Consider the following 12608-nt stretch of genomic DNA (forward strand, 5'->3'; position numbering starts at 1 on the left):
TGTATCAAAGCAGCATCAAGGTTTAAATTCACCTTAATTGATAGCTCTAGTTTATGAATAAATACGTAAATGCACACACTACTATGATGAAATAGAGCTTTAAAAGAAAAGAATTTGTTGTATTTAATTTCTGCAGTTATTTGTAATAGGATATAAGAGGGGAAAAAATTGACTGGTTGTAGGTGTGGATGAAAATATCCAGCTCCCAGGTAATTGTTTTTGCTATTATGTGCCAGGGCTTATCACCTGAACTGTTGCTCTTGAGCCAGATATTTTAATCCATGCTTTCAACCAGTGAATGATTATTCTTTGTTCTATCAGACATATCTCCTGCACATGCACCTTGTGCCCTGACCTTGACCTTTGAATGACAATGACAGTTTTCTGCCAGAGTCTGTCATGTGACTTAAAAGATAAATGTCTTTCTGGATCATTAGTTTGCCATTGTTAGATACGATAGACCAAAATGATGTAAATATTTCAAAATGAACATTATTATCAAGCCTAACCCAGTAAGCTTATATAAATTTGGGAGAAGTTTACCAAACAGCACTGTACTTTAACTAAGTTTTACCTTAGACACATGTTACAGCTTGTGCTAATTTCAGTAACTGATTTTGGGTTTAAAATTTGTAGAGTGCAGGATTCCTTGCAACTCGGCATTTGCATATTGTTTGATCAAGTTCTTGGGATGTTTCTTTAAATGAAAAAAATTCATATCAAAAAATGTAAAATGAGCAATATACTGTAGGTTTGACAAATTCATGGGCATGCAGTATATAATTAGGCTCAGTTTGCAATATATATTTAAGTGAGAGCTATTGAGATGCCATTGGATTTAAAGTTGTTAACTCAGGAGGGATTCTTGGTATATTCCCCATTTCCTGTTCAGTTCAGCTACATATCTGAGCCTTGCTTAGTAAAATATCATTTGCTATTTCAAGACAGGGATTTTCTGTGAAATTATTAATATTTATTTGGGACTAACTTACATAGATATCGCGGTTGTGGTAATCCGCAATATAAACTACTAATGAATAATTGGAATTCCCATATTTTCACAGTTTGTAATCCAAAAATATATATCCCCCAAAAAATAGCCAATTAGGGCAATACTACAAAATTTCCTGCCCAGGAATGATTTCGCAATATAGTCATCCAGCATTAATATATTGTTGATACACTGATACAGCTGAATTGATTACATCCCTATCAAGTCGTATGTGGAACCAGAGATATATGTCTATTACAGGGAACATCTGATGAAGAGCTAAGCGAGGAGGCGAAGACAGAGGTTCAGCAACCTAGAGGTAGGCAAATGCATTTAAATGTGCTTATAGTAACTACAAAATCATTTAACCCTTAGCCTGCTAAATTTCTAAAATGGACTGTCCCATCATTCAGTTTGGGCAATACCATTTATTATTCGAAGGGGTGTTCACTGAAAATTTACTAACTGAATAGCGAACAGTGCAGACCATGATCAGCATGCACGGATGTGCAGGCTGATCTTGGTCTGCACTGGTCGCAAAGGCAAAACCAGTCGCCGCCAGCAGACTAAGGGTTAATATTTTGGGCATTAATTTTTGTGATATCAGCAAAAATGGTTGTTCTGCGGGACAGTATGTAGAATATGCATATTATTTTGTTTGCTCGACTGCATTTTTGTTTGCTAGTCTCTCGGGCAGTTATCAAAGAGATTTTAAAAGTATAAGATTTATTTTCATGAGATCTGGCACATAGATAGAAGGCAGTAAGAAGGATATGTGTACATGAACTTGTCTGTCTGTTTGCCCATCTGTTAGTCTGTCACAATACATGGATCGTATTATAACTTTTTAAACTACAAGATATTTCTTTTGTTAAATCTGATAGATAGAAAGGGCAGTATTTTTTTTGGGTACATTTTGTTGTTTTTACTTCTAAAATTGTTGTTGCCAAGGCAACAAAAGTTAAACAGAATTTATTATGATCGCACAATGTTACATGTGTTCTTTCTAGTTGGACACCTTTACTGCTGGCCAATACAGTAGTTTGGTTTCATCTTACATACTTACAGTTATTTTATTACTTCCTTTAGTTGTACATGGCTACATAGACCACCGTGTGAGAAGTGCTAGCCCTACCCAGATAGTAGAGATCAGTACTGAAGCGTTTAACAAGGAAGTCTATGGAGAAGAGGTGACCTTGGACACTGTAACAGGTATATTTTATATACACACTGAAATCTTTATACCATGAAATCTGTCTGTAAAGGCATTGGAAATTAAAAACAGTAGTTTCAGTTTATAGATGGTTAATTAATGGATGAACAGAAAGAGAAAGTAGCAGCCTTCATAGTCAGGTTTTATAGTAGTGGTCTTTATACAGAGGTGGTCCTTAGCCGAGATTTGACTGCACTCCTTTTTATGAATCCTTGAAAAGTTATCTTCTGTTACTGAGTGATTCTAATTAGTCTGACATCTGTATCACTTGCCTGTTACTACTTTGTTGGAAGCCTTACTAGGACAGAACTCTTTTTAGCTTGACTATTTGAAGAATAGTCAGTTATTCTACTCACCCTGGCGCTGATGTCAAACTTCGGTTAAAGTTTTGCATGCAAGTATCTATAGCTAACATTTAAAAGCATATAGTTTTGAAACTTATTTTTTTCTTTTTTAAGGTCAATTACCAACCTCACTGGGTCAAGTCCGATAACTCTTGACATGTAATTTGGTCAAATAATGTCCCCTTTTGGACTTGGAAAATCCTGGTTAAAGTTTTGCATGTCAGTTACAATCTCCAAAACTAATGCAGATATTGAATTGAGACTTCACATGTATCTTCAGTGTTGTAAAAAAACTATGTAGTAGTATCAAGTCCCATAACTCTGACATGCATCTTGGACAAATTATGCCCCCTTATGGATTTTAAAAATCAAGGTTAAAGTTTTGCATGCAAGTACATTTAACTGTTATTTAAAGGGATATAACTTTGAAACTTATTTTTTCTTTTTCTAGGTCAACAACTAACCTCAGAGGATCAAGTCCAATAACTCTTGATATGTATTTCTAGCAAATTATGCCCCTTTTGGACTTAGAAAATCCTAGTTAAAGTTTTGCATGCAAGTTTAAATTACTATCTCCAAAACTAATACAGATATTGATTTGAAAGTACACATGTGTCTTCAGGGTTATAAAACTAGGTGATAACATCAAGTACCATAACTCTGAAATGTATTTTGGTCAAATTATGCCCCTTTTTGAACTTTAAAAAGCCAGGTTAAAGTTTTGCATGCAAGACTTAGTTACTATCTCCAAAACTAATGAAGATGCTGGATTGAAACTCTATAGATATTTTAACACTTAGAGTAGTATTCCTACTTGTAGGAAAATGATTCAAATAGCCGAGCATCCGCTGTCTTACAGACAGCTCTTGTTTGTATGGAAGTAATCTGTCTTGCTCATGTAATGACATTTTCTGCTTAGATCCTGCTAATGTCTTTAAAGTCTGTCTTCTCCATTGAAGTTGGAAAGTAGATGTATGACTTTAGCAGTCAATCTATCTTTTAAACTTGGCAGACACTGTACAATTCAGTCTGGCTAACCACAGATTGTGGTGATAGTTTCTTCTAAGGGTCCATTTTAGATACTCTTTTCAGTGCAAAAAATTGCTGTACTTGGAAAACCATTCCCTACCTCAATTTCAGATATAACTGACAATTGGAGAAGCTGAACTCATTTAGTTTATGTATTTGGTATGGATTTAATGCCTGTTACTAACACTAGGTTGTGTAATTGTAGTTGGCATTTTGAAGTGAACTTGAAATAGAGCTACAAAACAATATTTCTGAATTACATATTGTTTATTGTTTGTGCAAATGTAGGTGAACTGATACAAGGATCTGTGGGTACCAGTCAAGTTGAGATAATTCCACTACAGACTGTTGTATCTGTATCAGAAGCTGGGACTGTAACTTTAGACAACCAGTCTGGACAAGAAGAACCTGACAACCAGTCCATGACAGAAATTACTCAGTCTGTAACAGTGAATACTGACGATGAATCTGCTGTGATTTATACAGAAGTTGATGAAGGTAAATCCTACTTAAAGTTTCAGCCTCCTAGGCAGAGATGTTAATGTTGATGACTTCAAATCTTTGTCGCCTTACTGCTGTGGGTCCAAAACCTTGCTTGGGCTGTACTATTCTTTCATGTAAGGAAGCCGGCTTCCAGCTGACATAAGGGAAAATCGATGGTTTTACACGGTTACCTGCTCATGCCTGAAGAAATTCCTGGAAGGGCACAAGGTATTTTCCGTCACCATCAAAAGCTAGAGAAAGTCACCAACTTACCTATAATTTAAAAAAAAACATGAAGTTAATAGTTTTTAGTGCTGCCAAATCTACAGAATACCAATAAATCAGTATTTTGCATGGCACAATAGATGTATACATCTTTTTAGCTCACCTGTCACAAAGTGACAAGGTGAGCTTTTGTGATCGCGCGGTGTCTGTCGTCCGTGCGTGCGTTCGTCCGTAAACTTTTGCTTTTGACCACTCTAGAGGTCACATTTTTCATGGGATCTTTATGAAAGTTGGTCTGAATGTTCATCTTGATCATGTCTAGGTCAAGTTCGAAACTGGGTCACGTGCGGTCAAAAACTAGGTCAGTAGGTCTAAAAATAGAAAAACCTTGTGACCTCTCTAGAGGCCATATATTTCATGAGATCTTCATGAAAATTGGTGAGAATGTTCACCTTGATGATATCTAGGTCAAGTTCGAAAGTGGGTCACGTGCCTTCAAAAACTAGGTCAGTAGGTCAAATAATAGAAAAACCTTGTGGCGTCTCTAGAGGCCATATTTTTCATGGGATCTGTATGAAAGTTGGTCTGAATGTTCATCTTGATGATATCTAGGTCAAATTCGAAAGTGGGTCACGTGCCATCAAAAACTAGGTCAGTAGGTCAAATAATAGAAAAACCTTGTGACATCTCTAAAGGCCATATTTTTCATGGGATCTGTATGAAAATTGGTCTGAATGTTCATCTTGATGATATCTAGGTCAAGTTCGAAACAGGGTCATGTGCGGTCAAAAACTAGGTCAGTAGGTCTAAAAATAGAAAAACCTTGTGACCTCTCTAGAGGCCATACTTGTGAATGGATCTCCATAAAAATTGGTCAGAATGTTCACCTTGAAGATATCTAGGTCAAGTTTGAAACTGGGTCACGTGCCTTAAAAAACTAGGTCAGTAGGTCAAATAATAAAAAAAACCTTATGACCTCTCTAGAGGCCATACTTTTCATGGGATCTGTATGAAAGTTGGTCTGAATGTTCATCTTGATGATATCTAGGTCAGATTTGAAACTAGGTCAGTAGGTCTAAAATTATTAAAGTCTTTTGACCTCTCTAGAGGCCATATTTTTCAATGGATCTTCATGAAAATTGATCTGAATGTTCACCTTGATGATATCTAGGTCAGATTCGAAACTGGGTCATGTGCGGTCAAAAACTAGGCCAGTAGGTATAAAAATAGAAAAACCTTGTGACCTCTCTAGAGGCCATATTTTTCATGAGATCTTCAGGAAAATTAGTGAGAATTTTCACCTTGATGATATCTAGGTCAAGTTCAAAACAGGGTCACGTACCTTCGAAAACTAGGTCAATAGGTCAAATAATAGAAAAACCTTGTGACCTCTCTAGAGACCATATTTTTCAATGGATCTTCATGAAAATTGGTCAGAATTTTTATCTTGATAATATCTAGGTCAAGTTCAAAACTGGGTCACATGAGCTCAAAAACTAGGTCAGTATGTCAAATAATAGAAAAAACGACGTCATACTCAAAACTGGGTCATGTGGGAAGAGGTGAGCGATTCAGGACCATCATGGTCCTCTTGTTTCGAATGTCGGTATCACAGTGACGCTGCAATTGTACAAAACAAGTAGTTTTCATGATTTCGATTTGATTTTAACCATTAACCATTGGAGGAAATTTTGAAGTGTTTGTTAACAGACAATGGATTTGCTGACAATATTACCAATAAAATTTTGTGGCCTACAAGTTTCATCAAATATGAAATTTGGAGGAACCCACAGCTGATAGTTGATCCACTATATTTAGTCAGGTTTTGTCACAAAATTGTTCAAGTAAAGTGAAAGTATAATAATAGCATTCTAACTTTATACATTGAAAAACTGTTACAGTCCAGGAGAATATTGTTCCTTAAAACTGAATAGCAAACCAATTCTTTATATACAGGTAAATATAACAAACTGTATGTTATGTTACAAAAAAAAATGTAATCTTACCTGATTTGGAAGTGTAACTGTTAAAAACATATACACATTTTTTTTGCAAGATTTGCCTGCCTTAAAAACACTAACTACTAGTAACTATTTCTGTATTTGGGCCAGTACTTTTTTAATTCGAGAACATTTAAAGCTTTTAATGATTTAAAGTTTTGTCTTGTATATTTAATTAGAAATCAAATGAAAAGTGAGACTTGTGTCACAATGGCCAAGTAATGTCATGTAAATTTTCACACAATTTAACAGCATGTATAGATCAAATAATTACATTTGACTGAATTGATTTTAATGTCAACAGTTAAGGTATAGGTCCATGTTTCGGAGAAAAAAGTTCGAACATCATCAAATCATAGAAAGAAAGCATTGTTTTACATGAAAATTTAACAGCGTATAAAACAAATATATTATTCTACAAAACCATTGTCAATTTACTCATATAATGTATTGAATTCCGGAAAGGGACTGCATGAAGGGGCCACACTTCTGGACAGTTCAGCGCCTTTAAAAACTCACTATTTTTTAAAAGCTGGTACATGTCTTCGTTTTGATGCATTTGCAACATCGTGCGAGTGTTTAAACTTTACATAACTAGGTAAAACATCGTTTTTGACAATTGTTTACATTTATTTCCTTACAAATGGCATTCTTATTTAAAGGGGGACAACTCATTTAGAATATTTTAAGTATCCAACTCTGTGGGACAGAACAGTAAAACATGTATTGGACAGATAAGTTGTGTGTCAATATGCTGTTCATTTACTTAAAAAATCTGTTGTTTTGTGATATACTGCTAAACCTTAACATCATTTTACAGCAACCGGTTCATATCTATTTTTTTGCCCTAAATAGAATTCTGTATAACTAAGGTTTTGCAATAACCAAGTTTTTTATACTCATTGTTTTTTTTTACATTGGACAAAGGAGGACAAAAATATAGGATTTTAAAAGTGTTTGTTATATCTGGGATTTCTATATTTGAGGGTTTTTTGGTACATACATTATCTGAGGTAAGCATGTAAGTGTCTGTATCTGTGTTCAAGTTACATAGCTGTGTTAGAAGACCAGTCTCATAGTGCTAACATGTGATTGGGTGATTCTGAATTCAGTCTTTTTTTCAAATAGCATGGCTGCTTTTTGAAACTGATTTCTTGACTCAGCTTTTTAGCTCACCAGAGCCAAAGGCTCAGGGTGAGCTATTCTGATCACTCACCATCCCGCGTTCGTAAACTTTTACTTTAAACGACATCTCCTCATAAACCGCTAGGCCAATTTCATCCAAACTTCACAGGAATGTTCCTTGGGTGAAGCTCTACAAAATTGTTCAAAGAATTGAATTCCATGCAGAACTCTGGTTGCCATGGCAACCGAAAGGAAAAACTTTAAAAATCTTTTTCTCAAAAACCAGAAGACCTAGAGCTTAGATATTTGGTGTGAAGCATTGCCTAGTGGAGCTCTACCAATTTTGTTCAAATCATGACCCCGCCCCAGGGGTCTCTTGATTTTACATAGGAAAATCTTCAAAAATCTTCTTCTCAAAAACCAGAAGCCCTAGAGCTTAGATATTTGACATGTAGCATTGCCTAGTGGACCTCTACTAAAGTTGTTCAAATCATGACCCCGGGGTCAATTTATGACCCCGCCCCAGGGGTCACTTGATTTTACATAGGTTTCTATAGGAAAATCTTCAAAAAAATTTAAAAAATAAACCAGAAGGCCTAGAGCTTAGATATTTGACATGTAGCATTGCCTAGTGGACCTCTACAAAATTTGTTCAAATCATGACTCCCGGGGTCAAAATTGACCCCGCCCCAGGGGTCACTTCATTTTACATAGGAAAATCTTCAAAAATTTTCTAAAAATAAACCAGAAGGCCTAGATCTTAGATATTTGACTTGTAGCATTGCCTAGTAGACTTCTACAAAATTTGTTCAAATCATGACCCCCGGGGTCAAATTGACCCCGCTCCATGGGGTTACTTGATTGTACATAGAAAAATCTTCAAAATTTTCTAAAAATAAACCAGAAGGCCTAGAGCTTAGATATTTGACATGTAGCATTGTCTAGTGGACCTCTACAAAATTTATTCAAATCTTGACCCCCCAGGTCAAATTGACTCAGCCCCAGGAGTTACTTGATTGTACATAGGGAAATCTTCATAAATTTGCTAAAAATAAACAAGAAGGCCTAGATCTTAGATATTTGATATGTAACATTGCCTAGTAGACTTCTACAAACTGTGTTCAAATTATGAGCCCCGGGTTAAAATTGGCCCCGCCCCAGGGGTCATTTGATTGTACATCGGAAAATCTTTCAAATAATTTCTAAAAATCATCAGTTTGACATTGAAACATGTAGCTGATATTGTAACTTAAGATAATGGGTGGCTGCATTTGCTATGCTCAATGCCTTTATGGGATTCTACTTTTTTGTTTAGGTCTTTTTATTTTCTAAAACTAGTTTTTGATAGCATATATCCCATATAGAACATCAAAAGGAACTTGTGTTGATGCATATGTTACATGATTCTTTCCAAAATAACTGAAGTGCCTACTTTAGTGATTATCCTTAAAATGTAGGTGCCTGATATTTAGATCATGCTGTATTTATTACACTTTAAACAAAAACAGACATACCATTTTTCTTTTGTAACATATCTAGAATTAAAAGTGTACATATAATTGCAGAAAAGGGCGTGGAAATCAAGACGAATGTTAAAAAAAGTGGTTATTATACACTGTTAGTTCCCACATGTGCATAGCGGTACTCCAGTTGTGAGGCATATTTCTCGAAAGTTGTTGAATATATTTACCTTTTCTTTATACAAGTTTACTCCTGGTAGTTCCTAATGTTCCGTCGTAGTTACTGTAAAATCAGCTCCCGTTTGTGAAGTGATATTTTTGGATGATTTCATTTGCTGTTCCATGAACATGCTTTGTTTTCATCAGAATAAGTGATTTGTTTATCTGAGAAAGTGAAGGCACCGTAAGTTTCATCCGTGAAATATAGGTTTAATCATATACCGTGAGTACTCAGTCATATGAATTGATGAAAATGCTGTGTCTTGGTGTATGTTTTTCTAACTTAATTTTCAAACAAAAAATAAAGAAATTAAGACCTTTTGGGCTATTGGTTGTATTAGCAAGTGATTCCTTACCAATTTTGTTCAAGCCTAGTCAATGGAAACAAATTAATATTGGACCAGTAAAAATGGTACATGTATTATAGAAATAGTTTTGCTAGACAGTAATAAAGATTATATCTTCTTTTAACAGATCGCCATGTAGAGGAGGTTACGGAATGTACAGCAGGAACAACGGTTGTATCTTCAGATGGTAATTTGTTAGTAAGCACTGCACAAGCTACAACTGAAGATAATGTGGTCAATATAGAAGGTCTTGATAGTGCCAGAATTCCAGAAAATGCGACAGTAACTGTTGAGAAATTAGCATCGGGTGGCGAGATCGTTATTATGAAGATTAAAGAGACAGCAGTCTCCGAAACATTAGAGAAAATTAAGACATCTCAGAAAAATAGCAATGAGAGTTCTTCAAACACCAGTGGAAGCAGGGTACCATCCATTGTAAAAGCTACAGTTATTGGTAAATCACCTTCTGAACAGGATAAGAAATATCAGACTAATTTGAGAATTGCACCAGTGAAGAAGCTTCCTGAAGTGAAAATAACACCAGTCCGTGCTTATGATAAATCGGAACTACAATCTAGGGACAGATGTGAAAGCTCAACAGGGGCTGTTTCCAAGACAACAGGGACAAACACAGTAGACAGTGAGGCAGAGTATGAAGAAATGGAGGATGAGGAGGAAGAGGTAAAGCTTCACCATTATTTTGTCGTTTTGACAGGTTGTTCTTGTGTAGTATCCTCACATCTAGTTCATTTTGTAACAAAGGTTGATGATAGGCTGGTTACTGGATTTTGCCTTTTAATGGTTTTAAACTGATAACGTGATTTTGTCTTTTAATGATTGCCTGATAACTGAATTTTGTCCTTTGATAGTTAGCTGATTACTGAATTTTGTCCTTTAATGGTTGACTGATTACTGAATTTTGTCCTTTAATGGTTGACTGATTACTGAATTTTGTCCTTTAATGATTGACTCTTTACTAAATTTTGTCTTTTAATGATATTTTGCGCTTAATTGGTTGACTTATTACTGAATTTTGTCCTTTAGTGATTAGCTGATGACTCGATTTTGCCCTTTAATGGTTGATTTATTACTGAATTTTGTCCTTTAATCATTAGCTGATCACTGAATTTTGCCCTTTAATGGTTGACTGATTACTGAACTTTGTCCTTTAATGGTTGGCTTATTACTGAATTTTGTCCTTTAATGGTTGATTGATTACTGAATTTTGTCCTTTAATGGTTGACTTATTACTGAATTTTGCCCTTTAATGGTTGACTGATTACTGAATTTTGCCCTTTAATGGTTGACTGATTACTGAATTTTGTCCTTTAATGGTTGGCTTATTACTGAATTTTGTCCTTTAATGGTTGGCTTATTACTGAATTTTGCCCTTTAATGGTTGACTGATTACTGAATTTTGTCCTTTAATGGTTGACTGATTACTGAATTTTGTCCTTTAATGGTTGGCTTATTACTGAAAATAGTCTTTAAATGATTGGCTGATTAATAAATTTTGTATTTAAGTGAATTCAATTAGTTGAAGCTAAATGGAGCAAGCATATCAGATTATTATCTTATAATTAAAGCTTTAATTTTATTATTGAAGGTTTACAGGCAGTTGGTTTCCATATTTTCTATTGAAATTGAAACTAGTTCAGTATGCTGGTGGTAGAAGTCAGAAGACTAATGTAATATGATGTTTCTTTCCATTTTATTAATACTGTTACAGGTGTGTCTGTGATTTAAATACCTAAACTTACATTTGATTTCAGGAGGGAATTACAGTTGAAGAATCTGGTTCCAGTAAGGTACTGTATATTTTGTTTAAAGAATAAATAAATTTATTAAAGCTTTAGGAAAATTTTTAAACAAAATAAAAAATAAATCTTATGTATTACTACTAATCTTAATGGTAAGTTATTTGATCTACTACTTTACATCAGAAAATGCAATGTGTAAGGCAGCAATTTTGGTTGAGGCCAAGTCTAGCAAACTCCCTCTTGAAATAGTGAGTCAACCTCATGAGAAAGTGCAGATTTAATATTAATGGCAATATGGTGGAAAAGCATTTCACCCACAGTTAATAGTATTGTCCTTGGTGTCAGGTTCTTGTTGTCGAGCCCGCTTGTGGATGAGAAGGCATAGTTGTCCTAATGGCTGTTCGATGTATGTGTGTGCGTCCATCCATATTTGTTTGTCTAGACCATAACTTTGACATGCATGGAGCAATCTTGTTTATATTTGGCATTAATATTAACCTCAGTGAGACGGAGTGTCATGCGCAAACCCCAGATATCTCAAAGGTCTAGGTCACAGTTACGGGTCAAAGAGCTCGACATGTTGCCCGGGGCATCTAGTATCATATTTGAAAATATTATGAACTATTTAAATGTTAACCTTCTTCCTGCCTTCCTGCATAGCTCAATAGGGAAAGAACAGATCAGCTGATCTTGGGATCATGAGTTAGATTCCAAGGCACGGCATATGTTCTCCGTGAAAGTTTCATAGAAAGCTGTATCTGAAAGCATTGGTCCTCCACCTCTGATTCATGTGGAGAAGTTTGCAGTTACTTGTGGGGAATGGGTGAGTACCAGCACAGAATTCAGTGACACTGGTTAGACTGTTCTCCATTACATTACTGAAATACTGCTGGAAAACTTTGTGTTGTATTTTTATGTGAACAACTTTGTATTGTATATTTATGTGAACTTCGCTTTTTGCAGAGTAATCCTTATCAGGAATATATTGTTGTTCGTCTCCCTGAGGGTACAGAAGTTAAACAGTTTCAGGCTAGACCAAAGATGGAAAAGACACCTCTAGGGGTTGGTTAATAATAGATTAAACTCAGAATTGTGTTGAAGTCAAAAGGTTTTGTAAAATTAACTTTCATAGCTTTGCCAAATGGTTTTGAAACTATAGTGTGATAGTTATTCACTGGGCCAAGACATCTACTAATATGCTGATTAAAGATGGCCTGGACAAATTGAGGAATAAATCAGTACTGGAATGATTTTCAATAGATATTTTCATTGTCGATTAATTTGGACATGTTTCCTAAAATGAGCTAAATCTAGTATTAGACCTTTATTGTTGACAGCACTAAAATGTTTATTTATTAATGTGCATGTACAATGAAACCTTGTAAACAAGATCCCCTGAATACTGGAAAGCT

The 12608-nt window shown here is 35.2% G+C and overlaps 1 protein-coding gene across 3 annotated transcripts in view; it reads left to right on the forward strand.

The window, feature by feature from the left end:
* Nucleotides 1-12608, forward strand: part of LOC123552342 (uncharacterized) — a 469144-nt gene that overhangs the window by 12801 nt on the left and 443735 nt on the right. The window contains exons 8-13 of one of the 3 annotated variants that reach the window (XM_053541854.1): nucleotides 1253-1310; nucleotides 2081-2203; nucleotides 3866-4075; nucleotides 9564-10117; nucleotides 11209-11244; nucleotides 12160-12258. The exons of 1 other annotated variant lie outside the window; for it this stretch is intronic. In XM_053541854.1, coding sequence (XP_053397829.1) covers nucleotides 1253-1310; nucleotides 2081-2203; nucleotides 3866-4075; nucleotides 9564-10117; nucleotides 11209-11244; nucleotides 12160-12258 — 1080 coding nt within the window. The remainder of the gene's footprint in view (nucleotides 1-1252; nucleotides 1311-2080; nucleotides 2204-3865; nucleotides 4076-9563; nucleotides 10118-11208; nucleotides 11245-12159; nucleotides 12259-12608) is intronic. One more of the 3 variants, XM_053541857.1, reaches the window with a different exon arrangement.

Source organism: Mercenaria mercenaria, chromosome 4 (genome assembly GCF_021730395.1).
Source record: "Mercenaria mercenaria strain notata chromosome 4, MADL_Memer_1, whole genome shotgun sequence".
NCBI lineage: Eukaryota > Metazoa > Mollusca > Bivalvia > Venerida > Veneridae > Mercenaria > Mercenaria mercenaria.